The following is a 26,849-nucleotide window of genomic DNA, read 5'->3' on the forward strand; positions in this document are numbered from 1 at the left end:
TCAGGTCTCATATTCAGGTCCTTAACCTATTTTGAGTTAATTTTGGTGTATGGTGATAGACAACAGTCTAGTTTCATTTTTTTGCAGGCGGCTTTCCAGTTTCCCAGCACCCTTTATTGAAATTTTTTTCCTTTCACCACTGTATGTTTTTGGATTTTGGTCTAAAATTATTTGCCCGTATAAATATGGGTTTACTTCTTGACTCTCAATTCTGTTCCACTGGTCCATGTGTCTGTTTTGCTGCTAACACCATGGTGTTTTGATTACTGTCGCTTTGTAGTATAATTCGAAGTTGGACAAAGTGATGCCTCCATCCTCATTCTTTTTTCTCAGGATGGCTTTGGCAATTCAGGGTTTTTTATGTCTCCATACAAATCTGACAAATTTTTTTTGTTCTATTTCTTTTGAAAATGCCAATGGGATTTTGATGGGGATTCCATTAAATCTGTATAATGCTTTAGGTAATATGGCCATTTTAACTATGTTGATTCTTCGAATCCAAGAACACAGAATATCTTTCCATTTCTCCGTACCTTCTTTGATTTCATTTGGTAGGGTCTTATAGTTTTCATTAATAGATCCTTCACATATTTCATTAGGTTTACTCCTAGGTATTTTATTCTTTTTGTTGCAATATCAAAAGGAATTATTTTTTCCACTTCCTTTTCTGATGCTTCATTATTAGAATATAGGAACACAAAAATCTTATGATCATATCGATAGATGCAGAAAAAGCCTTCGACAAGATACAGCATCAATTTATGATCAAAACACTTAACAAAATTGGCATAGAGGGAAAGTACCTTAACATAATAAAGGCCAAATATGACAGACCCTCAACCAACATTATACTTGATGATGAAAAACTAAAAACTTTCCCTCTAAGGTCAGGAACAAGGCAAGTCTGTCCACTATTGCCACTGTTACTCAATATAACATTGGAGGTCCTAGCAAGTGCAATTAGGCAAGAGAAAGATATAAAAGGCATCCACATAGGAAAGAAAGGTGTTAAACTGTCACTTGTGGATGACATGATTATCTATATAGCAAACCCTAAAGACTCCACAAAAACACAACTAGAAACAATAAGCAAATATAGTAAAGTCTCTGGATACAAAGTCAATGTTCAAAAATCCATACTCTATACTCTAATAATGAAGCGTCAGAAAAAGAAGTGGAAAAGAAAATTCCTTTTGCAATTGCAACAAAAAGAATAAAATACCTAGGAGTAAACATAATGAAATATGTGAAGGATCTATTAATGAAAACTATAAGACCCTACCAAATGAAATCAAAGAAGGTACGGAGAAATGGAAAGATATTCTGTGTTCTTGGATTCGAAGAATCAACATAGTTAAAATGGCCATATTACCTAAAGCATTATACAGATTTAATGGAATCCCCATCAAAATCCCATTGGCATTTTCAAAAGAAATAGAACAAAAAAAATTTGTCAGATTTGTATGGAGACATAAAAAACCCTGAATTGCCAAAGCCATCCTGAGAAAAAAGAATGAGGATGGAGGCATCACTTTGTCCAACTTCGAATTATACTACAAAGCGACAGTAATCAAAACACCATGGTGTTAGCAGCAAAACAGACACATGGACCAGTGGAACAGAATTGAGAGTCAAGAAGTAAACCCATATTTATACGGGCAAATAATTTTAGACCAAAATCCAAAAACATACAGTGGTGAAAGGAAAAAAATTTCAATAAAGGGTGCTGGGAAACTGGAAAGCCGCCTGCAAAAAAATGAAACTAGACTGTTGTCTATCACCATACACCAAAATTAACTCAAAATAGGTTAAGGACCTGAATATGAGACCTGAAACAGTAAACTGCATAGAAGAAAACCAAAGAACACATTTCATGGACCTTAGACTTAAGAGGATTTCATGAATTTGACTTCAAGGGCAAGAGGAATAAAAGCAAAAATAAATGAATGGGACTATACCAAACTAAAAAGCTTCTGCTCAGCAAAAGAAATCGTCAACAAGGTAAAGAGACAACCATCTGAAGGGAAAATATATTTGTAAGTATCGAGTCCAATAAGGGCCTAATATTCAAAATATACAAAGAACTCATACGACTCAATAACAACAACAACAACAACAACAACAACAAACAAATGATCCAATGAAAAAATGGGCAGAGGACCTGAACAGACATTTCCCCTTAGAAGACATACAAATGGACAACAAATATATGAAAAGATGCTCAACATCACTAGCTACTTAGGGAAACGCAAATCAATATCACCTGTTAGAGTAGCTGTTATCAGCAGGACAAGTAATAATAGATGTTTCAGAGGATGCAGAGAAAAAGGAACCCTCATACACTGCTGGTGGGACTGCAAATTGGTACAGCCACTATGGAAAATAGTATGGAAGTTCCTCAAAAAACTAAGAATTGATCTACCATTTAATCCAGCAGTCTATCTACTGGGTATTTACCCCAAAGACTTGAAAACATATATCCAAAAAGATATTTGCACACTGATGTTCATAGCAGCAGTACTCATTGTGGCCTGGACATGGAAGCAAGCAAAGTTTCCTATGGTAGATGACTGGGTAAAGAATCTGTGGTACATATATACAATGGACTATTACTCAGCCATAAGAAGAGATGAAATACTGCCATTTATGGCAACATGGACGAACCTCAAGATAATCATGGTAAGCAAAATAACCCAGAGAGAAATAGTTGAAATGCATATATCACTTATACGTGGGATATAAACCTAAAAGCAACACATGAACAGGACAAGTGAATTGAGACTCATGGACATGGACAATAGACTAGTGGTTACCAAAGGGTGGCAAGGAGGATGAAGGTGGAGGTAGATGGGGTATAAGAGATGAAATATATGGTGACAGAAAGAAATCTAACTTGGAAGGGGAAAACAAGATATATACATATATATATGAAAGAAATGTTTTTTAAAATAAATTACTGCTTATAATGAAATATACCCAGAAGAAAGAAAGCAGTAGACATTTCTCCAAAGAGGGTATACAGATGGCCACTAGACATATGAAAAGATGCTCAACATCACTAATCACCAGGGAAATGCAAATTAAAACCACAATAAGATATCACTTCGTACCTGTCAAAATGGCTTTATCAAGAAATCAAGAAAAAACAAATGTTGTGGAGAAAAGGGAACCCTCATGCACTGTTGGTGGGATTGCAAATTGGTGCAGCCACTATGGATAATAGTAAGTAGATTCCTCAAAAAATTAAAAATAGAACTACCATATCACCTAGAAATTCCCATGCTGGGTATTTACCTGAAGAAATCCAAAACACTAATTTGAAAAAAATAAATGCACCCCTATGTTTGCTGCAGCATTATTTACAATAACAATGATATGGAAGCAACCTAAATGTTCATTGATAAACAAATGAAGAAAGAAGTTGTACATATATACAATGGAATATTACTCATAGAAACAAATGAAATCTTAAGATATTCAGGAACATCTATGGACCCAGAGGGTATTATGCTAAGTGAGATAAGTCAGACAGAGAGAGGCAAAATCATATGATTTCATTTATATATGGGATCTAAAACAACAAAATAAATAAAGAAACGACACAGAAACAAACTCACAGATATGGAGAACACATGGATGGTTGAGAGATGGGACGAGAGTTGGGGGGATGGGTGAAAAGCGTGAAGGGTTTAAGAAGTACAAATTGCCAGTTAAAAAAATAATCAGAGGTATAAAGTATAGCATAAGGAATACAGTCAATAACATCTTAATAACTATATATAGTGTCAGAGGAGTACTAGACTTATCGAGGTGATTGCTTTGTGAATTATATAAACGTCTAATCATGGCATTGGATACCTGAAAATGACATAACATTGTATGTCAACCATAACTGAAAAGTTGTAAAACTTTTTTTAATTTAAAAAGAATTTTTCCTCAGTTGAGTAGTTGAGTATAACTGATTTCAACTGAATATAACATAAATGTAAGAATTCTTCATTAAAATTTTTTAATTAAAATATAGCTAACATATATTAGTTTCAAGTGTATACCCTAGTTATTCAAAATTTTATTGATATAGGTAAGAGGAAACTTATGACAGGAAATGCAGTTGCCACTGCAGAATTAACAGGAAATCTCTGGAGAAGACTAAAGGAAAGCTGTGATATGTCAAGAATACATCTGAGATGGCATTGTCCAAAAGCCTGGATGCTCAGTTACTAAGGTTGTATGAAAATACCTTCTCCCTAGAAAACACACAAGCACAATGGAAAAAATGACTGATGACCTTTAATAGTAACTAAAATCAATGCTAAGTGAATACCTGATAGATTTTGTAAGCACGTACCAACCAACTATTGCCCTTGCATAATGTTATGTATACTGGCATTTTGCAAGTATTTGGCACTTGAAGATTTAGGCAGTGTTGTACTAAACATATACTGATTTTTAAAACATTCTTTCCTTGAATAATAAATTACTACTAACTTCCCAATTTAATAGTGTGTTGAAGACAGAATGGATCCCTAAAACAGAAGACAGGAAACTGTGCTCTGGTATTTGAAGAAACAAGGTCAAAAGAAACAACCATATCTGCTCAACATTTCCCACTGTGCACCAATAGAAGTAAGCCATTTCAAACATTTTCAATGTTATATAACCTTAGTTTTCAAAACAGATTAAAATAAATATTTCTTACCATTTGTAGCATCACAATCATGCTCATAATGACGTGATCGCCACAGTCCATTTACCTGCAGTATGCTTTCTGGGATAAAGGTCAATTTATCCCAGACATCCTAAATACGGCCTAAGAATAAGGGATGGCAAAGAAATTAAAACACACACACACGCACGCACGCGTGCGCGTGTGCATACACACACACACACACACAGAGTTTAAAATTTTTAATTTACAAGAGAGGTCCCAGGAGGTCCTAGGAGAGACCTCATAACTGCGTAAGTAGGGGATGGATCGGAAGGATACATGACGGTGCCCCACATATAGTCCACTTATTCAAACTAGACGAGCGCACAGCAGACGGAAAGGAAGAAGTAAGCCGAGTGAAACGGAACATGGAGCATGCCTGCTGATGAGACCACGGAAATGGGAGTGGTCAATTCTGGCGGAGGGAAACCTTGCTTCATGCGGCCAAATCGTTGTCTCCACCCACTTTAAGAAGACGGTCCTGGCTCTGGAGCCTGGACGGTAGACCCTACCAGCCCCCCTCTGCTCTCCTCTGACTTCCGTTGGCCCCATCAAGCTCAGTAACTCTTCCGACTGGTCAAAGGTCCTCGGGTAACTGAACCGCGGGTTTTCTTCTCCGCATGGATCGACCGAAGTTCACAACCGCTTCATTTCTGAGGTAGGTTCTCTCTCACGGTTACCCTGGACAGGTAAAGGGGCGGTGGGGGTGGGAGCAGGTGGAAAAGCTGGGGGCCTCTGCAGATTGCTCAAGCGGTTGGGTCTTCGCTGTGCCTCCTGATAATCCTCGAGAACCGTAGGCTTCAGGGACGATGGAAAGCCTTCCGCGGTGATCCCTTTCGGGCAGAGTTAAAACTAAAACTATTGCCAGTTTGTAAGACTGCCTAACTGCTCTTCCTCAGGGAGACAAACCCCCCTCAGCCTGAGAAACCCTCAGTTCTACCAGACGCCCCGAGATTTCCTCAACCAGAAATAATAGCCTGCGCCTGATGGACTCCTTTATTGCCTCCTCTGGGATAAAGCACCAGTCTTTGTGGCCTCACAAACCCTGAAACATCCTCTCCCTAAGAGACACCCGCTGCCCCCAGTTTGGGGAGCAGCACATTGCTGCGTTAAAACTCCCCACATTCTCAGCGGGAGCGGTGGCTGCACCTGTATTCTCAGAGATTCCAACTCTCTTTAATAATTATCAAATAACCAAGAACTAGCCTCTAAATCCACTCATAATAGCGATCCTCATTTCTTTTCAACAGAGAAAAACCCCACATCCCTCTTCCTGAAAACCCGAAACATAGGATCTCTGGGCCTTTCCTCCCATCCCCCTTCTTGAGTAAAAACACCCCCCCACCCCATCAGGAGAACTACGCCTGCTTGTGACTGCATTCCCAGCAAGGGTTTTTATATGTTTCCTTCAGGATAAGGCAAACCCCAGGCTTAACTACTAACAACAGCAGCCAACCCCCTTCAAAGACTCAAGGCTTCTATGATCATGCCCACAGAAAAGCTGCCCTCCTAATCAGTTCTTCTCCCAGAGACCTCTGGCCCCTGTTCTCATCTGACCACCCCTCTGTTTCCCTCCTCCACTCACTCCCCACCCTGTTCTTCCTCAGGGAGGGATAAGCCAAGGATGGAGAAAAGCAGAACCTTCCTTTCAGGTGACAGTCTGAGTGAGAACTTCCCTCAGTGCTTTCTCTCCACCCTGCCTGCAGGATCCTAGGTCTTAGGACCGGAAAGACTCAGGCTGTGTCCCATCCAGTTCAGACCGATCCCACCGCCATGAACAGAGGCAGCTCCTTTGCAAAAAGCTCCGGGAAGGATTCCCAGAAATCGGAGGAGAAATGCAAGGTGAGGTCATCTGGAGGGGAAGAGTTGTGGGCAAGGGGACAGCGTAGGGTGACTATATTTCTGAGGAGGTAAAGTCAGAGGCAGTGCGACAAGAAGCAAGGTGCCAGGGAGATGCAGAGCCTCAGGAGCTTCCCATATTCACTCAGAACTTACCTCTCATCCCTGGAGAAAACAATATCTGCGACCTTGTACCTTATCTGATGACTCTCGGTTTATTCAGGAAGGAAAGAAGAGAGCCTGCCATAATCGGTAAGCACCAGTGCATGCCAGGGGATTGGCTAAGAAACATTACTCTTGTTATCTCAGTTAGCCATGACATCGACCAAGAAGAGTTATTATCTGTAGTTTATAGATCCAACACAGTGGTGGTGGAGGAGTCTCAGCTGAAGGTCAGATATGGTTACCTGAGTTGCTGCCTGGATTCATTTTTCTTTGTTTTCTAGGCCTTCAAGGATATTTGCAAATACTTCTCTAAGGAAGAATGGGCAAAGCTGGGAAACTCACAGAAATACACCTATGTGTACATGAAGAGAAACTACGACACCATGACTAGTCTAGGTAACAACAAGTTCTGGGTCCACACAGGCCTGGGAACACATAGCCATCCCTCTTTCCCTCTATAGGCCATGGCTTCTGATTAGGCTGCAGCAAGTGTCCCCTTATTTCCTTTTGCATGGGGATAAGTCCCAGGGAAGCTTCCCACCTTCTGCTCCTGTGCAGGCATTAGGGGCGGGAGTGGCCACAGAGGTGCTCAGACTTGGATCCCGCGAGTTTCTCTCCTTCCGGCCCTTGTTCAGATCTAACAGCCGGCTGACGAGCTTGACTGTCCCTGCTGCTTTCCAGCATCCCACCCACTTCTCATGCTGTCTCTTAAAGAACAAATATTTTGCTTCTTTTAGGTCTCAATGCCACCCTCCCAGCTTTCATGAATCCTAACAAACAGACCGCAAAATCTCCTGAGAATGAAGATCAGAACCCCTGGAATCAGGGTGAGTGACAGGAAGGGCCTGGAAATTGTCCCCTGAAGCGCGACTGTTTCAGGGTTCAGCCGCTCAGGAAAGATTCTCAGGAGTTTCTCTCCTAAAGGGATCATGGCTGCATGCAGAAGGTTTAATACAGTCAGAGGCCATTCGTATAAAATCCTAAATCACGCAAAACAGGAACATATATATTTTATGGATAAGTTATTGGCAGGTGTATAAAAACCTGAATGAGAATACAACTCATCAGATTCAGGAGAGAAAAAGGAGGAGGGCAGGCATCCGTGAGGGCTGTGCAGATGCCTTCAATTGTGACTTGGTTAGAATGTTTTGTTATATTCGAATAAAGATCTCAGAGTGATATGAACAGTTGTCAGATTGTGTTTGGTCTGACTAGAGCCAGTGGTAGATGGGCACAGGTGTCTAATATTATTCTCCATAATTTTCTGTAGTTTGAGTCACTCTTTATTGAAAGGAGTTATTTTTCCTGCTGAACATCATTAATGAATCACAGGAGAATTAAGAAAACTTTGATTCAAGTGCAAATCTTCCCAAAACAACCAGAGCCAAATTTAGAGTAGTGAATAGGTACCTTAGGATAAACATCTTATGAGACAAAGCGATTAAGGCATTATGTGATGACATTCAGTTGTTTTCCTGTGCTTTACCAAACAGAATCGTACTCTCACTCGTAAATGAATCTCATTCTATGGGTTGACCTTGGGAGAGGGTTTCAGAGAGAAATCCCACACACGCACGCACACACTGAGTTTTTTCAATTGTCAGTGAGCAGATGCAACATGGGGTGAAAAAAGCAACAGATTTTAGAAATCTTTGTGCCTGCGAGCAGTGTGTTTACTCGCCAAAAAAGGGATGGGATGTGTTCAGTGGTCCTCTGCTCTGACAGCACAGTCGTAAGACCAGGTCAGAATGTTCCTGCTGTCTCCAACAGACCTGTGACTCCCCAATTCAACAGGCCAGATTCCACAAGCTCCCAAAATTACTGTCAGAGGTCTCAGAATCCAGAGCTTGCCTATAGACAAGGTTTTTGACATTGGGGAATGTGTTTAGACTGCAAACTTTCCAGAATCGCTGACTAAATCATTCCTTGTGTAACACACACTTAACAGCTTCGTTGAGGTGTTATTGACATGGTATAAAATTCACCCGTTTTAAGTCTATAGTGATTTTTAGTTGTCACACACCTTTATGTGGATACAGTTCAAATTCCTAAACAACCCATTTCATTCTTTGGGTAAAAAGTAGGAAGCGTGTAATGTAACAGGATGAGGCATTTGATGCGATTTAGCTCACATTTTGTAAATCATCAGAAGGAAAGTGGTGAATTTACACCATCAGTAAATGCCATAAATAAGTCATTATTAAATAATTCCATAGCCAGGCTCAAAATAAGCCCTTGACACTGAATGGATTCATACCATCTGCTGCAGAATTCCCTGATATTCCAGGATAATCTCTGGAGTTTGGGATTATTCAGCAAAAAGAACACTTCTGCTGTATCACTTTCTTTTAGATGGGTGTCCACAGGAAACTTCCGACCTGCAACACCTGAAGGTGAGTATCTCCCAAATCTGAAGGACCACAGGGCCTTTCTCCCTCCACTGATGTGAATTTGGTAAGAATGGGAGAACTTCGAAACTGGCCTGGTCCTCCCTGCCTCTCTTTCCTTGTCTATCACAAAGCCAGATTGAGCATCAGTAGTTTAATAATTAGCATCTGTGATACCTGATACTACTTATGCGTTCATAGTTATGTCATATATTCCTTTAGCATTTCACATGCAATAATTTACTCCTTCAGGAAAACCCTATGAAGTTGTTACTCTTAGGCATAATGATGAAAATATTAAAAATGATAATAGTGACTGATAATAACAATGGTATATTACAAAGTTGTTAATTAATTTGTCTGAGGCCATGGTGGCAGTGATCGCAGCCTAATCCAAAACCCCAAACAATTTCCAAGCTTATGAATATTTCATATGTTTATGAAGTTCAGGTTTTCTCTCTAGTGCTTTACTGCAAATGTGCTCATGTTGCTTTTCTTTAGACATTCATTATCACATTAGGAAGTACCGGTCTCCTCTCCTCTGTCACAGAGCCACTCTCACATGGCTTGGGGATGGCTTACACCAGCGATCCCCAACCTTTTTGCATGAGGCACCGGTGCTCCTATCAGAATCAAATGCCTGATGACCTGAGGTGGACCTGAGGCGGTGATGCTAGTGCTGGGTACGCCTGCAAATGCAGATGAAGCTTTACTTGCTTGCTTGCTTCTCACTTCCTGCTATTTGGCCTAGTCCTTAACTGGCCACTGACCAGTAATAATCTGTAGCCCAGGGTTTGAGTACCCTTGGCTTAGAGCGCCTTCGGGCCTTGTCAGAACCTGAGGCATTTCTAAAGCGTTAGATTCACTCAGGGACCCTTAGAGGTGTCTGAATGTGTATTGAATAAATGTTTTCACAATTGTAAAATGAACCATTTGAAAGGGGAAAGCGATCTGGGAGTTGGGTTGCCAAGGCGGAGACAGTTGAGGAGAGAACTCAAAGAAGGGTCATAAGAGAAAGTATTCCTCTTAATTGTTACCACGTTGCAAGTGTTTACAAGCTCAGAGTGTTATGTTCACCTACTGTCCATTTATTCACTGTTCCCTGAGTGAGGGAGCCGAATGAAAGGCAACTGAAGTATGCTGGCCATATCACACCCTGACACAAGGAAAATTGATGTGGGAACCACCTCCCTATTAAGATTAAATGATCTTTCCAGGGTAGGACAGTATATCACAAGTGACACTCCTTTCTTTAGCGTCTACATTGATTTCTGTGAACCATCCTTTCCTCTCCCTCTCCACATTCATCGTCCACATACCATTTCTCAGCAATGTTTGTTCCTCTTTGTACACTTTTATAGGTTCTCTCCTAGCAGCTGTCTACTCACTTATATGTGATCACTTATCACTCCTTGTTACTTTCCAGATTCTTGTTACTTTCACATATTCTTAGAATGCTATTTTCCCCCACATCTTCCATATAAAATAGAACTGTTTACATGGAGGCTTCTCCTGTTTGCGAGAGTGTTGGTCTGGAAAGTTCTGCTCTTGCAAATGCCTTTCTTCTAGGCCATTCCTTTCCCTTTTGACCTCCCTGTTTCCTCATAATTGAGGTATGGGTCCTGTGGTGATCTCCTGGAGTTGTTGAGAACATTGATTAAGGTACTGCATGTGAAGACACTGTGTAAACCCTAGTACTAGTGTACTAGGGCAATGGCATTGATACTGTCTATATGTGACTTTTACATGAAAAGGAGATGCCCAAGAAGCCAGGAAGCAAAGAACACGATTTGAAAACACTTCCAGAAACACATTGCTCAAAGCCAGCTCAGAAACAGCTGTGTCCCTCAGGAAAAGCAAATGCCTCTGGTCTGCAGACAGAGAAGTCAGCAGGTAAGGGGAAACCATTTGGGAACAACTCCTCTGGCCCTCCTAGAGTGGGGAATAGATCCTGGACATGATTGAATCCAGGCTGGACTTAGGGTGTCACTCAGCTTCAGCCGAGCCATTAATACATGACTTCCAGAGTCACAGATTAAGTTGTCATTGATATAAAAGCCATGTATTCATGGGTAAGCCTTCTGAATTCTCTGAGCTATAGAGTCCTAGTCCATAAAATGGAAATAAAGAATCATAGTTCATAAGTTGTCTGAAGGCATTAAATGAAATGGAGAAGGTTAATGACATGAAAGGTGGTTAAATAATTTCATCTGTAATAACCCGGGAACATACTGTACTCAGAGTTGTATCTGCAGCCCTCAGCTCAATATCTGGCACACAATATGACCTTAAAAATATATGCTGAAAGAAAGAAGGTCTGAGTAAATGTGCTGGTAAGTTAAGAGTTTGAGAATCTAACCCTGACAATGGAGGCACCAGAAGCTAAAACCCTAAATGGCATTTGATATGTACTTGTGCAGGTCTAACATCTCAGCCTCTCTGAGCTGGCAGATGTGGAAGACAAACTATGTAGAAGGTCCATGGGCACTTGGCATAAAAGAGGCAGCTCATCTGTTAAAAAGAACCCAATGCTCCACAACCCACCCATCCCCCATTGACCAACTCTTTGCCACCACAGGACCCAGGACACTGAAGACTAATGTCTGGGCCTACAGGCTGCGGGAAAGAAAGAATACAGTTGTGTTTGAAGAGATCAGTGACCCCAAGGAAGATGACTAACTCTGTAAGTGACACTTCATTCCAAGCCACATCCCTGCAAAGCACAGTCTTCTTATGGTACTGGTATCACATTTTGTCACTCTTTCCCAAACCATTCCTTCCTCAGAAACCCTTGGGGTACAGCACAGAGGCTAAATATGAGGCTTTACACACTTTCTATTCCCTCTTCTGTATATCTAGGGATCTTCCCCATCAAGGGTTCCCTGGGCAAACCCAGTCAGCTCCTGATGTATAGGCCACACTGTCAACTAACCTAGGAATTCATAGCACGGTTAGGGAGTCTCTGGGGCATGAGCATATGGTTCACCTTGAGAAGTAGTGGGAGGTGTGTCTAGATCTTGAGGTAGGGTGGAATATGTGTCCTTGAGGCCCTGCAGGTCAGCACGAGGGCCTGGGTATTATTGGCTCCAGCTATGGGAGCTCACTGCCTCTTATTTTCCTTCTCTCTCCTTGTCTCCACCTCAGAAATGTCACAAGTGCCCATGATAAGAAGCAGACCTGATGGCCTTTTACGGACATGGGCCAGGCTGTGAATTCCTGGCCATCAGGTGTACAGCAAGTGAAAAAAAGCGTTCACAACTGTGAAAAGTTAAACATGATTGTTTTTACTATGTACAAATATTCTATTAGATGTTAGAGTTTCGTTGATGAGTAACATATACTGAAGGTATATTTCTGTCTTGTGTCCATGCACTTCCCTCAGGAAACAAGTGCTGTCAGATATCTCTGTACAAAAGAGCACAAACCTCCCCTCTCCAGATGTGACTCCTCAGGGCAGTTTTGGGGGTTTCAGACATTTATCTCTGCATTTATGCACACACACACACACACACACATGCACACGCACATGTATACACACACGCACACGCACGCAGTACTTGTATGAGCATCTCTCACCTGCTTTTTCCCACTAACATCATGTTCCGGGGATGTCCTCCTCATTCTGCTCCCTGTTCAGTCAGTGCTCCATGCCGCAACCCCCCTATTACTCAAACTCTGGTATCAGTCCCTGACAGTTAGTAAACACAAGTTTTTCCCAGTTGTTTTCTCCTCTCATTCTTGTGCACACAACCCTGTGCACATGTGTGAGTATCATATTAGCACATATTCCTAGAGGTGGAATTGCCACATCAATGGGCTCATTCATTCAACAAAGACCTAACGGGTTTGTATTGTGTGCTGAGTGCTGTTCCTAGTGCTGGAAAGATATCATGCAATAAGACATACCTGCGTGGACCTCAGGTTCAGTGGAGGATGTTTCCTGTCTTTACTTGATAGATCTTGTACACTCCAATCCTGGGGCTGGATCTGCAGGTGTTTGTTAACCTTGGACTTTGCCTTCGGTCAGATCTTTATGGTCAGCAGCTGAGATCATCCATTGGGGAGTGTGGAGAGGAGACAGAGATGGGGGAACATGGAGGAATAGGGAAGGAGCAGTCCATGGGGCACCTGGTGGACAGGAATTGAAGGGTCCACTTAGCCATGATGCAACAGATGGAAATGTCCACTGGACAAAGGCATGTAACTGTCTATCCATGGTCTCTTGATAAAGGGCTCAGGGCAGAGGTGGGGATGAGAGTTAATGGGATAGTCTTCTGCCAGTCATAACTTTGCCAGCCACAGACATGGAACAGTCAACTTGTGAAAGGCAGAGGGGAGTCTATTTAGAACAAACCATTTTCATGTTGGGGGTCATTAAGGCCACCAACATAGGTCACCAAGGTGAATTGCAAGGAATATCAAACACTAACCCCAGATGGAGGCAGGATGGTACTCTTTTGACCATCCACTGCCCATCACCTGGGCCTCCTGGCTTCCATCTAGCCTTACAGGGTCTCTATGCTCTTGCTGAAGGCACTGTCTCCATTGCCTATGCCTTTATCCCACCTCTAGATGTGTCCTCTTGTCCAAATAGATTTAGATTAGAGACAGGGAGCAACTGTAAACTAGCAGATAACTGGCTCCTGGAAGAGAATGTGGGATTCAAGTCTCTTTTTTGGTTCTAACTGGTCACTGTGACTCTGAGCTTGAGCCATGGTTGGTAGGCAAGAATTGTGACTACCCCCTCTTACCTACAACTGTGACAGGGTTGCAAAATCATGGTCTACGCATCAGCCCTGAAGCTGGCTCTGGGCCTCGGTATCCTAAAGCCCTCAGGGATGGAGGGATCCCATCCAGGAGGATCTTGCCCTGGGCAACTGAAAATTACCACACTGTAGCACTCTGGACCTGGGGGTGTGCAGAGAACAAGGCAAACTGGTAGGGAAGGAGGCATGGCAAGGTGTGGACAGATGTGGACACCTACATAAAACCTCTCCAACAAGAATATTCCTTAATCACAGCCTTCCTCATAGGGTTGACTCTCCCCAAAAGAGCCAAGTTTACATGAGTCCTCACCTACTCCTCTGAGTATAATAGCTTGTCACTCTAGACAGGTGCCAGGCCCAGGTGGTTGCATTCCAGGCCAGGAAGAACATCTGCAGGAATGGGGAAGTTTTGGCTCACCGGGGTTCCCTTGCTCAGCCCACCTTTCATAATAACCATAGAAAGTGCAATTAATGTTCATGTTGTGTTTGTGAAGCACTGCAGCTGATGTTAAGCATCTTGTATGGGTCTAGCAACTGACCTCAACTTCTCAGTGCAGACATTGTGATTATTATCATAGCATAGACACTATATAGAGATATATAGAGATATGATAGATGAGACATGGAGGCACAAATAAATGGCATGTGCAGGAAGGGCTGGGTTTGGGACTCAAGGTGACATCACAGACCTTAAGGAGGCCAGGTATGTATGGAGGGTGAGGGAACATGAATGAGTTCGGGGTTTTGTCCCAAATCTCAGGGTAGAAAATATGGAGTCATTTTTCCAAGACTGGGAACCCACAGAGGGACAGCATGCAAAGGAGAGAAAGTATCCTGGTGGTAGTAGGGGCAAAAGAGGACACAGATGCACAGAGTGGGTGCAAAATGAGCTGGCATAGAAGAAAGAGAACCCAAGGCAAAGTGTGGGCTATCACAGGCACTGAAGGGAAAGGGCACCAAGAAGAAGGGTGTGAGGGGTGAGGTGATCCAGGGAAAGAGGTCCCCAGAACTGGGAGCACACCCTGCGTAGTGTTGCAGGGAGAGGCTAGTGCTGTCTGGGTCAGCGAAAACACTACTCTACCTGAGGCTCAGCAAACGAATTCTATTTTATCCCAATATTGTTCTGCATTCCTCAGATTTAATATTCTGCTAATAGACACTGCGTACCTTTTCTCCATTCTGAAGAATTTGATTTTATTTTCTTCCAGCGAAGATGGGACCCACTGACTGGATTCCCAGCACAGGAGACAGGTGCAAGGAAGAGCAGTTTGAAAACACTGTAGGTCATGACATGGAACATTTTTCCTTAGGTCCTATGGGAAGGTAGACCTTCTATTCTCCTCCTCCTCCTCCTCCTCTTCTTCCTCCATGTGACAAATGCAAAATTTGAAGGTCATTTGAGATAATGCTTTTGCTCAACACCAGAAATTAGCCTGTATGTGGCTCCAAGTACACCTCCAAACAACCTTCTCCCCCCACCAAAACTCGATCTCCTTGTTACTGCATCTGCTCTTCTGATGTGTCCAAATGATTCTTTTAAGCTTCCTGTTTTGTTTCTCTTTCAATCATTTTAAAACTGGTTCTAAAGCTAATCCTTATTCCTAGTATAGAACTTGTAAAATGCAGGGACATGTGAGAGAACAGTACATGCATCACAAGGAAAGACTTCTGAGCTTTATTCACCAAGACCCACAATAAAGAAAAAACACGCACATTTTGAAAGTGACTCTAAAATGTTTCAATAAACAATACTGAGACTTTATACATGTGATACACTCTGGTATTTTCTATTCTATTTTATGATGTGTTATGTTATTTCATTGTAATTCATTAAAAACATGAAATCCTGTTTAGGGTCTATACAATATTCTCAGTACCTGTTCATGAGTCACAGCCTACAGCTTGGCAAGCCCTTCTTCATGGTCCCAATGTGAGTCTACCAGGTGACCCTTGCTCTGAGTCCTGCAGAGAAGGTTCAAGGAAGTCTCATGAGATGGTGACCTGGAGTCCAACTGTCTGTGACCAGAGTGGAATCCTGGCAGGAAAACCTGGTACAGGCACACCACGACATATGATCGGTCCTGTTTAAGTGAGCTCTGGGCAGGGCAGCCTGAAAGAGCTTCGGTAGCCTTTCGGTTATGCCATAGCACCTGGATAGAGCTCCTGCTGGTGCTATCCTGGCAAGGGTAAAATGTAAACAATGGGACTCAAAGGAACCTATGATTCCAGATAGTTTTTTCAGATCCTAGAGGGCTCTCATAGTATCCATCCTTTTCTATATAGTCTCTTGCTTGCTCACTTGCTTTTTATGCAGAGATGTTCAATTGGCCTTCAGTTGAGTCTCGGGAGAAAATGCTTTAAATGTAGGTGTGTATTCAGTGCATTTGTAAGAGAGCAGGAGATCAGCATCCTCCTAGACTTCAACCTTGGAAACCCAGTTTCCCCACAAGATTTGTGAGGATATTATATTGTCAAAAACTTCCAAATAGATTGAAACAGATAGAGCCAGGATAAAATGCAGAAAGGCTGCCAGACTTCCAAAATTATACAGGCATAAACACTCTGTTAAAACTCTTCAACTGCAATCATGTGCTACACTTCAACAGAAAGGAAGAATGACTCTGAGGGCAGAGCTGTAGGCACATTGGGCAGAGCCTCAAGCCACAGAAAATTATTCCCAGGCATTGAAACCTAATGGACTTTGTCTCTACTCCATTTCAACAATGATTGGGACCAGTGACTCCTTCCTTTCTTTCATTTTCTCCTTTTGAATTAGGAATGTCTATATCTATTATCCTATGCCTGTCCCACCACTGTAGTTTGGGAATAAATTACTTGTTTTCTACTGTCCAAATCTAAAGTGGAAGTTTTGACAGGATAGATCATTTCCTGAGTTCCACCCATACCTGTTTTAGGCGATAAGATTTGATACTTTTGAGCCGATGATATTTTTATTAGATTTTACACTTGAGTTGATACTGTAATGGATTCAGAAATTTTGAGATAAAATGCTTGTATTTTGCATGTGGTTTGAACGTGAATCTTTGGAGACCAGTGGGCAGACTGAGCTAGAGTGAATAATTGTCTCCCCAAAAGTTAGCCACATCCTAGTTTTTGGAACCCATGAGTATTACTTTACACAAAAACAAAAAAGACTTTGCAGATGTGATTAAGTTAAAGATCATGAGATAGGGTGATGTCCTGAATGATCTGAATGAGTCCTAAAAGTATCTGTCACAAGTGTCCTTAACTGAGGGAAGCAGCGGGAGATTTGACAGAGGCAGAAGAGAAGAAGGCAATGAGACCCTGCAGGCAGAGATGGGAATGGTGCAACCACAAGCCCCAAATGCTGTCTGCCACTAGAAAATGGAAGAAGCAAGGAGTAGATTCTCTCCTAGAGCCTATGAAAAGAAGGCTGCAGGCCACTTGACACTTTGATTTCAGCCAAGAGAAACTAATTTTTGGACCTCTGGCTCCAGAACTGTGAGACACTAAATTTCTGTTATGTGATGCCATAAAGCTGGTTAATTTGTTACAGAAACCACAGGACATTATGAGTGATTGTAGGAGATCATGTAGATTATGTTAAAGGTCCCTTTTAGTTTTAAGGTGCATTCATTCATTCATTCAACCAATTGACAAATATTTGAGGCAATAAAGACAAGTAATTAAAACACAGACTTTGAACTTAATACAACTTGGAGGTGAATGCTAACTCCACTACCTGCTGATAGTATAACTGACCTTAATCAGGTTGCTTAACTCTCTGAGCCTCAGTCACCACATCTGCACAATGGAGATGATAACAGCCCTTACCTCAAGGGGAGGTTGTGAAAATCGAATGAGGTAATGCACAAGAAGCATTTTGTGCTAGGCACAAGGGCCATTGCCCTGTCCCTGCCCTCAGAGAGCTCCCTGTCATTCTGGGTGAAGCAACATAGATCAGGGCTGTGAATGAAAAGCCCAGCGAGAACTGGGGACCCATTGGAGGCACTGGGGGTGGGGGGAAGTATGAGAGACTTCTTAGAGAAAGTAACTTCTGAGCTCCCTGAGGAACAGAGCAAGCCCTAATCACATGGATACCAATTTTAATACTAGTGTTGTAAATATTTGTAGTAAGGGGTAAAATATGTTTCCGGTTATTGCGACTTCTAGAAAAAAATGTTAAAAAATCACATAACAAATGCTGATTTTAAAACCATGCTTTCAAAACTGCAAGTTACTGCAAAGGTCCCAGGAGGTCCTAGGAATGACTTCGTACCTGAGAAAGCTGGAAACTGAAAAAAAGAATTTGAGATGGAGACCCACCTCATATGTTCCATTAAAAAAAAAAGCACAGCAGTGAATAGGGAGTAGTAGGCTGAAGAGAAAGGGAGCATGTGTGCTGATGGGTCTATGGAAATTGGAGCGGCCAGTTCTGCTAGAGGTAAACCTTGCTTCCAGCGAGAAAATCTGAGTCTCCACCCACTTTGAGACGACATTCCTTCCCTGGACTGATAGACCCCATTCCTGCCTCGCTTGCCCCGCCCACTCTCTGACCTCCAATTGGCCAGATCAGGTTCGCTAACTGTTCTCATTGGTCGAAGGTCCTTGGACCGTTGAATTGTGGGATTTCATCTCGTCAGACAGCGATCCTTCGACACCACTCCGCTTCTGAGGTAGGTTCTCTGTGCAGGTCCTCTTGGAGAAGTTAATGTGGGGCAGGTAGACAAGTGCAGGCAGCTCAAGCAGTTGGGTCCTGGCTGTGCCTCCAGGCATCCTCAAGATCCTTAGGACTAAGAAATGACTTAAAGCCTCTCGGTATGCTTCTCCGTCAGGGAGAGCTAAAACTAAAATTGGTCTCATCGTGTGAAGCTAATTGCTCTTTTTGAGGCAAGCAAAGCTCCCCTATTCCTGAGAACAACCCCTGAAATTAGCCAGACACTCCCTATATTTCCTCAACCATGAATAGCCTCTGCATGAAGGACTCCTTTAAGCCTCCAGTGGGATAAAGTAGCAATCTTACTGGCCGCAGCAGTAAGTGTCCTCTTTTCTGAGAGATTCCTGTTGCCCTCAGATTGGGGAGTACCACATTGCTGCATTAAAATTCCCCACATTTTCTGTCTCAGTGATGGCTAGTCCTATGGTCTCAGAGATTCCAACCCTCTTCACTCAGAAATTTTCAAAAACCTAGTAATAGCTTCTTAATCTACTCATAGTAGCAATCCTCACTTCTTTTTACAGCGGAGGCAGGGCTGCAGCAGGGGCGGGGGTGGGAATAAACACCTAGCTGTGCCTAAACGCCCAAACCTTATTATCTCTAGGAATTACCTCCAGTCTCCTTTGCCTCAAAAGACCCACTCAATAAAACTGTATCTTAACTTCACTGTTTTGACAATTATGGTCTTTATAGCTTTCCTTCAGGATAAGCCAAACTCCAGGCTAACTAACAATAGTAACGAACCCACACCCCCCCTCCCCAAGATTCACAGCTGCTTTGATCATGTCCACAGAAAACCTGTCCTCCTAATCAATACTTCTCCCAGATACCTCTGCCCCTTGTTCTCATCTGACTTCTCGCATGTCCTTCCTCAGAGACAGATAAGCCAAGGATGGAGAACAGCACAATCTTCCTTTCAGGTGACAGTTTGAGTGAGACCTTCCCTCAGTGCTTTCTCTCCACCCTGCCCACAGGATCCTAGGCCTCAGGACTGGAGAGACTCAGGCTGTATCCCATCCAGATCAGACCATTCTCGGCACCATGAACAGAGGCAACTCCTTTGCAAAGAATCCCAGGGAAGAATCCCAGAAATCAGTGGAGAAATGCGAGGTAAGGTCATCTGGAGGGGGAGAGAAGTGGCTCTGGAGACAATGTCAGGTGACCTAGATTTCTGTGAAGGTGAGGTCAGAGTCAGTGGGGACAGGTAGCATGGTGTTGGGGGAGATGGAGAGCCTCAGGAGCTTCCCATCTACACTCGGAACTTGCCTGGCGTGCCTTATCTGTGACCTTGCACGGTATTTGCATCCTCTCAGTCCATTCTGGAAGGTGAGAAGAGAGCCCACCACTAGCAGTAAGCAGCACTGCATGCCATGGGAGAGGCAAAGGAATATCACTCTTGTTCTGTTAGCTAGCCATGACATCAATCTGGTGGAGTTATTACCTCCAGTTTACAGATCCAATACAGAAGTCCTGCAGTGGAGCAAGAGGCTAGGCTCAATGTCAGAGATTTTTACCGAGTCGCAGCCGGGATTGATTTTTCCTTGTTTTCTAGTCCTTTGAGGATATTTGCAAATACTTCTCTAAGGAAGAGTGGGCAAAGCTGGGAAACTCACAGAAGAGCACCTATGCATATCTGAAGAGAAACTACGACACCATGACTGGTCTAGGTAATGGAGTTCTGGGTCCAGACAAGCCCAGGAACACGTGACCATCCCTGTTTTGCTCTACATGTCATGTCTTCTGCTTAGGCTATAGCACGTGTTCCCCTCTTTCCTTTTGTGCAGGGAGAAATCTCAGGGCAGCTTGTGTACCATCTGTTCTTTTGTATCCTGCACAGAGCTTAGGGCTGGAAGTGGCCATGGAGATGCTCAGACTTGGATCCTGCATGTTTCTCTCCCACTAGTCTTTGTTCCAATACCTCCTCACCTTGCAAATGAGTTTTATTGTCCCAGTTGCCTCCCAGCATCCCACCCACCTCTTATGTCTCCTAAGAAACGAATATTTTGCTTCATCTAGGTCTCAATACCACCCTTCCAGCTTTCATGAATCCTAAGAAATGGACCACAAAATCTTCTGAGAATGATTTCGATGAAGATCAGAACCTCAGGAATCAAGGTGAGTGACAGAAAAGGCCTGGAAAGAGGCTCTTGAAGCCTGACTGCTTCGGGGTGCAGCTGCTCAGAAAGGTTCTCAGGACTTTCTTCCCGCAAAAGCATCACAGCTGTGTGAAGAGTTGGGTGCAGAAGGTTAAGTATAGTCAGAGGCCATTCATATAAAACCCTAAAACATGCAAAATGACAATATATGTCTTATGGATAATAAGTAAATGGCAAATGTATAAAAACCTGAATGAGAATCAAACTCATCAAATTCAGGAGTGGGGAAGGATGGGGAGCAGTGATCGCTAAGAGCTGCACAGTTGGCACCAGTGGTGACATGTTTACAATGTTTTGTTGTGTTTTGAATACAGAACTCAGAGCGATCTGAAGCTGTTGTGGGATAATGTTGGAATTGACTAGACATGGTGGTAGATGCACATGTGTTTCCAATATTATTTTCTGTAATTTTCAGTATGTTTTAAAATTTTTTTATAGAAAAGAATTATCACTTTTGTTAAACACTGTTAATGAATCACAGGACAATTAAGATCAATGTACTTAAAGTGTAAATCCACTACAAATTTCCAGAGTCAATCTTATGATAATGGATCACTATAAAATAAATCTCTTAAGAGACAAAGGGATTAAAGCATTATGTAATGACATTCAGGTATTTCCCTGTGTTACCCAAACCGAATAGTCTTCTCACTCCTAATTGTTCCTAATTCTAAGTCTTGGCCTTAGGAGAGGGTTTGTGAGAGCATTCCCCCCCCACACACACACATATACACTGAGCTTTCTCGTTTGTCAGTCTGCTTAGGCAACATGAAGTGAGAAATGGAACAGATTCTAGAAAACTTCGTGGATGTGGACAGTCCGTTCACTCACTATAAAAGGGACAGGATGTGTTCACTTGCTTTTCTGCTCTGACAGCACAGTTGTAAGAAGATAGGATAAAAGTGTTCCTGCTGTCTCCAATAGACCTCTGACTTCACAGCTCAAGGGGCCAGATTCCATAAGCTCACAGAAGTATTGTCAGGAGGCTAAAAATCCATGCTTGACTGTCTACAAAGCTTTTGACATTAGTGAAGTATTTTTAGACTGGAAACCTTCCAGAACCACTGACTAAATCATCCATGGTGCATTACACACTTAACAGCTTCATTGGGGGCATAACTGACACACTATAAAATTCACCCTTTTAAGTCTACACTGATTTTTAGTTGCCACACACCTTTATGTGGATACAATTCAAACTCCTAAGCAATCCATTTAATTCTTTGGGAAAAAGTAAGAAGTGTGTCGTGGAATAGGATGAGGCAGTGATGGGATTTAGTTCACATTTTATAAACCATCAGAAGGAAAGTGATGAATTTATGTTATAAATAAATGCCATAAATAAGTCATTATTAAACAAATCCAAAGCCAGCCTCAAAATAACCCATTGACACTGAGTGGATTCATACTGTCTGCTGTAGAATTCCCTGATATTCTAGGATTCTCTCTGAAGTTTGGGAATATTTAGAAACAAAGGACAGTTCTGCTTTATCACCCTCTTTTAGATGAATGTCCTCAGGAGGCTTCCAACGTGCAACAGGGAAACCATCCAAAGGTGAGTATCTCTCAAATCTGGAGGACCACAGAATCTTTCTTCATCCACAGATGGGAATATGGTAAGAGAAGGAAAACACAGAAACTGTCCTCATCCTCACTGCCTCCCTTTCCTGGTCTCATATGACACAGACTGATTTAGCATCAGTGCTTAATAATTAAATTTTGTGATAGCTGATATTTCTGTCTTTGTAGTGACATTGCTAGATATTTTTCAAGCAATTCACATGGATTAATTTACGTAATCTTTAAGAAAACTTCTATTGCTTCGTTACTATTATTAAACCCAAAGAATAATGAAGATATTAGATTATTATTATTATTATTATTATTATTATTATTATTATAAAGATGAGGATACTGTGGTACAGAGATGTTAAATAATTTGCCTGACACCACAGTGCCAGAGATAGTAGTCTCATCCAAAGGCTCAAACCCTATCTAAGCTCATGAACATTTCATATGTTTATGAGTTCGGGTTGTCTCCCTAGGGCTTACTCCATAGGTGCTGCTAATGCTTCCATTTAGACACACACTCTCACGACAGGAAGTACCAGTCTCCTCTGCTCTGTTGTAAGGCCACTCTTACATGGCCTGGGAATTCCTTAGACTGGGTCCCTCACCACTGTGAGCTCCTCGAGGCCTAACCTACGCTTTAGGCATCTCTGAAATGTCAGGTCAGCCAAGGACCTTCAGAGGTCCCTGAATGTCTATTGAATAAGTAAGTGATGCCACAACTGCAGATTAAACTAGTTGTGGAGGCAAAGGGATCTGGGTGTTTCATTGCCAGTGTAAAGACAGAGGAGGAGAAAATTCAAAGAAGGGTCATAAGATAAAGAATTCCTTTTTGTTATTACCACTTTGAAAGAGTGTTTATAAGCTCAGAGTGTACTTTCACCTAGCTCGTTTTCCATTTATTGTTCACTGTTTCCTAAATGAGGGAGCGAAATAAAGTTATCTTATGATTGTTGGTCACAACATACCCTAACACAAGCAGAATTGATGCAGGAACCTGCTCCCTAATTCTAAATTAAAAGATCTTTCCAGGGTAGGACAGTATGTCACTCACAGAGGGCACTCTTTTCTGTACTGTCTCCATTGATTTCTGTGACCCATCCTTTCCTCTCGCTTTCCCATATCGATGTTCTCCACACCATTTCCCAGCAAAAATTGTTCCCCTCTGTACACTTATATAGGTTCTCTCCCAGGAGCTGTTTATTCACTTATTCGTGATCACTTATATTTCACAGAAGCCCCTTGTTGCTTTTATAGACCTCACAGATTCTTGGAACGCTATTCTTCCCCAGATCTTCTGCATAAAACACAACCATTTACATGGAGACTTCTGCTGTTTGAGAGATTGTCAGTCTGAAAAGAGCGTGAAGACTAAGTGTTCTGGTCCTGCAAACACCCTTCACTTAGGCCATTCTTTTTCCTTCTAAACTCTCAGTATCCTCATAATCGAGGTGTTGGTCATGTAATGCTCTCTGAGGGTTGGAAAAATTGCTAATTAAAGTACTGCATATGAAGACACTGTGTAAGCCTTAAAGCACTAGAGCAATGGCATTGATACTGTTTGTATGTGACTTTTACATGAAAAGGAGATGCCCATGAAGCCAGCAGGAGAAGAAAATGATTTGAAGCCACTACTAGTGACACCTGGCTCAGAGCCAGCTCAGAATCAGCTGTGTCCCCTGGGAGAAAAGAGTGCCTCTGTGCTGCAGAACGAGAAGATGTCAGGTAATTGGAAACCATCTGGGAACAACTCCTATGGCTTCCCTGGTGTAGGGGATGGGTCCTGGACAAGCCTGGTCCTGCAGGTCAGAGGAGGTCACCCAGCTACAGCTAAGTCAGAACATGACTTCCAGAGTCACAGATTGAGTTGTCATCAAGATAAAAGCCGTGTGGCTCTGGGCAGGTCCTCCAGATTCTCTAGCTCCAGATTCCTAGTCCATAATGTGGAAATAAAGAATCATAATTAATAAATTATAGGCATTACATATATAATTACATAATTAATAGATACATTATAGGCATTACATTATGTGAAAGGTGCTCAAGACATTCCATCTCTGATAACCTGGGAATGTATCATACTCAGAGTCATTTCCCGAACCTTCAGCTCATTGCTCAATACACAATATACCCTTTAACATATATACAGAAATAAAGAAGGTCTGAATGTATGTGTTGGTAAGTCTGAGAATCTAACCCTGACAGTGGGAGGAACCAAAAGCTAAATCTCTACCTGGCATTTGGTATAGATCTGTGTAGTTCTAACAGCTCTGCTTCTCTGAGCCAGAGGATGTGGAAAACAGACCATGTGGAAGGCCCATGGGCAATGGGAGAGAGGAGGCATTCTCTTACCTGACAAAACAGGGTCCAACACTCCTTAACCCATCCAGCCTCCATTTATGAATTCTTCTCCATCTCAGAATCTAGCACAGGGGAGACTAAAGTCTGGGACCTTGGGCTACAGGAAAAAGGGTGCCTTCTAATATACGAAGATATCAGTGAAACCGAGGAAGACAGCCAACTCTGTAAGTCACATTTCAGCCCTGTCCCGTGCAACAACTCTGCACTGTTCTGTTATACTACTGGTATTGAACTTGTCACTCTTTCCCCAAATCATTCCTTTTCCAAAACCACTGGGTGCAACATTCAGGTTAAATGATTGGGCTTCCCACACTCTTACTACCCCAAGCTCTGTAGATCCAGGGTTTCTCAGCACCCAGATGCCCTGGGCTCCCAAACCCCTGGTCATCTCCCAATATATAGACCACACTTTCCACTAGCCTAAAAACTCATAGAACTGGTGAGGGAATCTCTGTGGCATGAACATAAGGTTAACCATGAGGGGCAGTAGGAGATGCATCTAGACCCTGAGGTAGGGTGGAATCTGAGTGCTTGGAGCCCTGCAGGAAAGCGTGAGGGTTTGGATGTTGATGGATCATGCGATGTGAACTCACTGTCACTTATTTTCCTTCTTTTCCTTTGCCTCCACCTCAGAAATGTGACAAATGTCCATGATAAGGAACAAAACCTGTTGGAATTCATGGACATGGGACAGGCCTTGAACTATTAGCCCTCAAGTGGACAGCAAGTGAAAGAAATTCACAACAGTGAAAAAAGTGAAGCATGATGGTTCTTACTATGTGTCAAGTATTCTTCTAGATGTTATAGTTTCGTTAATGAGTAACACATATCGAAGGTATATTTCTGACTTGTGTCTACACTCTTACCTCAGGAAACAAGTGCTGTCAGATATCTCTGCACAAAAGAGCACAAACCTCCCCTCTCCAGATGTGACTTCTGAGGGAAGTTCTAGGGGTTTGGTTCAGACAGTTTTCTCTGCATTTACACACACAGGGCACTACCATGAGCATCTCCCACCTGCATTCCCCCACTAACATCTCGCCCTGGGGATGCCCCCCTCATTCTCTTTCCTACTCAGCAGGTGCTCCATGCTGCAGACCTCCATTATTCATACCCTGCATCAGTCACTGACAGTTAATAAACACTTTCAAGTATTTTCAAGTTGTTTGCTCCTCTCATTCTTATGCACACAACCCTGTGCACATGTGTGAGTGTTACATTAGCACATAACCCTAGAAGTGGAATTGCTGCGTAATGAGTGCTGCTTCTGGGGCTGAAAAGTCATCAGGGAATAAGACAAACAAATGCCCTGCCCACGTGGACTTGACATTCTCGTGGGGGATGTTTCCAGTTTTTATTTGATGGGACTCTATACTACAGTCCATGGGCAGGATTCTACAGGCAGTTGGATGCCTTGCCTTTGTTCTCTGTTAGATTGTCAGGGTCAAGGGCTTGGATAGTCAATTCGGGAGCCTATGAGAGGAGACAAAGATGCTTTGGGTTCTGTCCTAAATCTCAGGGAACCCCCACAGTGGTTAGCATGTAGATAGGGAGAGGCGAGGTCCTGGTGGTAGTGGGGGCAGGGGAGGACACAGATGTACAAGGTGGGTGGAAGAAGGGCCGACATAGAGGCAAGGCAGACCCAGGGCCTAGTGTGCCCTGTCACAGCCACTGAAGGGTGAGGGCACCAGGAAGGAGGGAGTGAGGGGTCTGCATATGCAGGGGCATAGTCCGCCAGAACTGGTAGTACACCATGTGTGGTGCTGCAGGGAACGGTAAATTGCTGCTTGGTCCTTGGAAACGCTAACCTCCCTATGTGTCAGAGGAATCAAATTCTATTTTACCCCAATATAGTTATGTATTCCTCAAATTTAATATTCTGCTAATAGGCATTGCATACATTGCTCCTCATGCAAATACTGGAGAGACTACCCAAATGGGATCCTGAAGGATTTGATTTTCCTTTCTCCCTGGGAAATTGAGACCCCAACGACTGACTGCATCCCCAGCAAGGGAGACAGATGCAGGGAAGGGCGGCTTGCAAATGCTCTAGGTTGGACAGGGAATGTTCTCCTTAGGTTCCATGGGTAGATGGAGCTTCCTTCCTCCTCCTCCTCCTCCATGTGACAGATCCAAATTTTGACATGCAGGGAGACGATGGTTTTGCTCAACACGAGAAATAAGCCTATACTTGGCACC

General features: G+C 42.7%; 2 protein-coding genes across 3 annotated transcripts; both read left to right on the forward strand.

Moving 5' to 3' along the window:
• The first annotated feature begins 5,215 nt into the window (after positions 1–5,215).
• Positions 5,216–15,566, forward strand: LOC107509349 (protein SSX4). 2 transcript variants are annotated; one of them, XM_016141806.2, is made up of 8 exons: positions 5,216–5,366; positions 6,415–6,550; positions 6,994–7,108; positions 7,450–7,539; positions 9,065–9,105; positions 10,854–10,992; positions 11,678–11,782; positions 15,074–15,566. In XM_016141806.2, the coding sequence occupies exons 1-7, from the start codon at positions 5,329–5,331 to the stop codon at positions 11,776–11,778; spliced, it is 660 nt and encodes a 219-aa protein (XP_015997292.2). In that variant the 5' UTR covers positions 5,216–5,328; the 3' UTR covers positions 11,779–11,782; positions 15,074–15,566. The 2 variants fall into 2 exon arrangements, with proteins under 2 accessions (XP_015997292.2, XP_015997293.2); XM_016141807.2 differs by lacking the exon at positions 15,074–15,566 and adding an exon at positions 12,244–12,329.
• Positions 15,567–18,481: 2,915 nt separating this feature from the next.
• Positions 18,482–25,795, forward strand: LOC107509350 (protein SSX4-like). The gene is made up of 8 exons (XM_016141808.2): positions 18,482–18,523; positions 19,539–19,674; positions 20,117–20,231; positions 20,581–20,679; positions 22,226–22,275; positions 23,876–24,014; positions 24,710–24,814; positions 25,284–25,795. Coding segments are annotated over exons 2-8 (579 nt in total). The 5' UTR covers positions 18,482–18,523; positions 19,539–19,605; the 3' UTR covers positions 25,286–25,795.
• The last annotated feature ends 1,054 nt before the right edge of the window (positions 25,796–26,849 follow it).

The sequence above is a fragment of the Rousettus aegyptiacus genome, unplaced genomic scaffold (genome assembly GCF_014176215.1).
Source record: "Rousettus aegyptiacus isolate mRouAeg1 unplaced genomic scaffold, mRouAeg1.p scaffold_m13_p_9, whole genome shotgun sequence".
Classification (NCBI taxonomy): domain Eukaryota; kingdom Metazoa; phylum Chordata; class Mammalia; order Chiroptera; family Pteropodidae; genus Rousettus; species Rousettus aegyptiacus.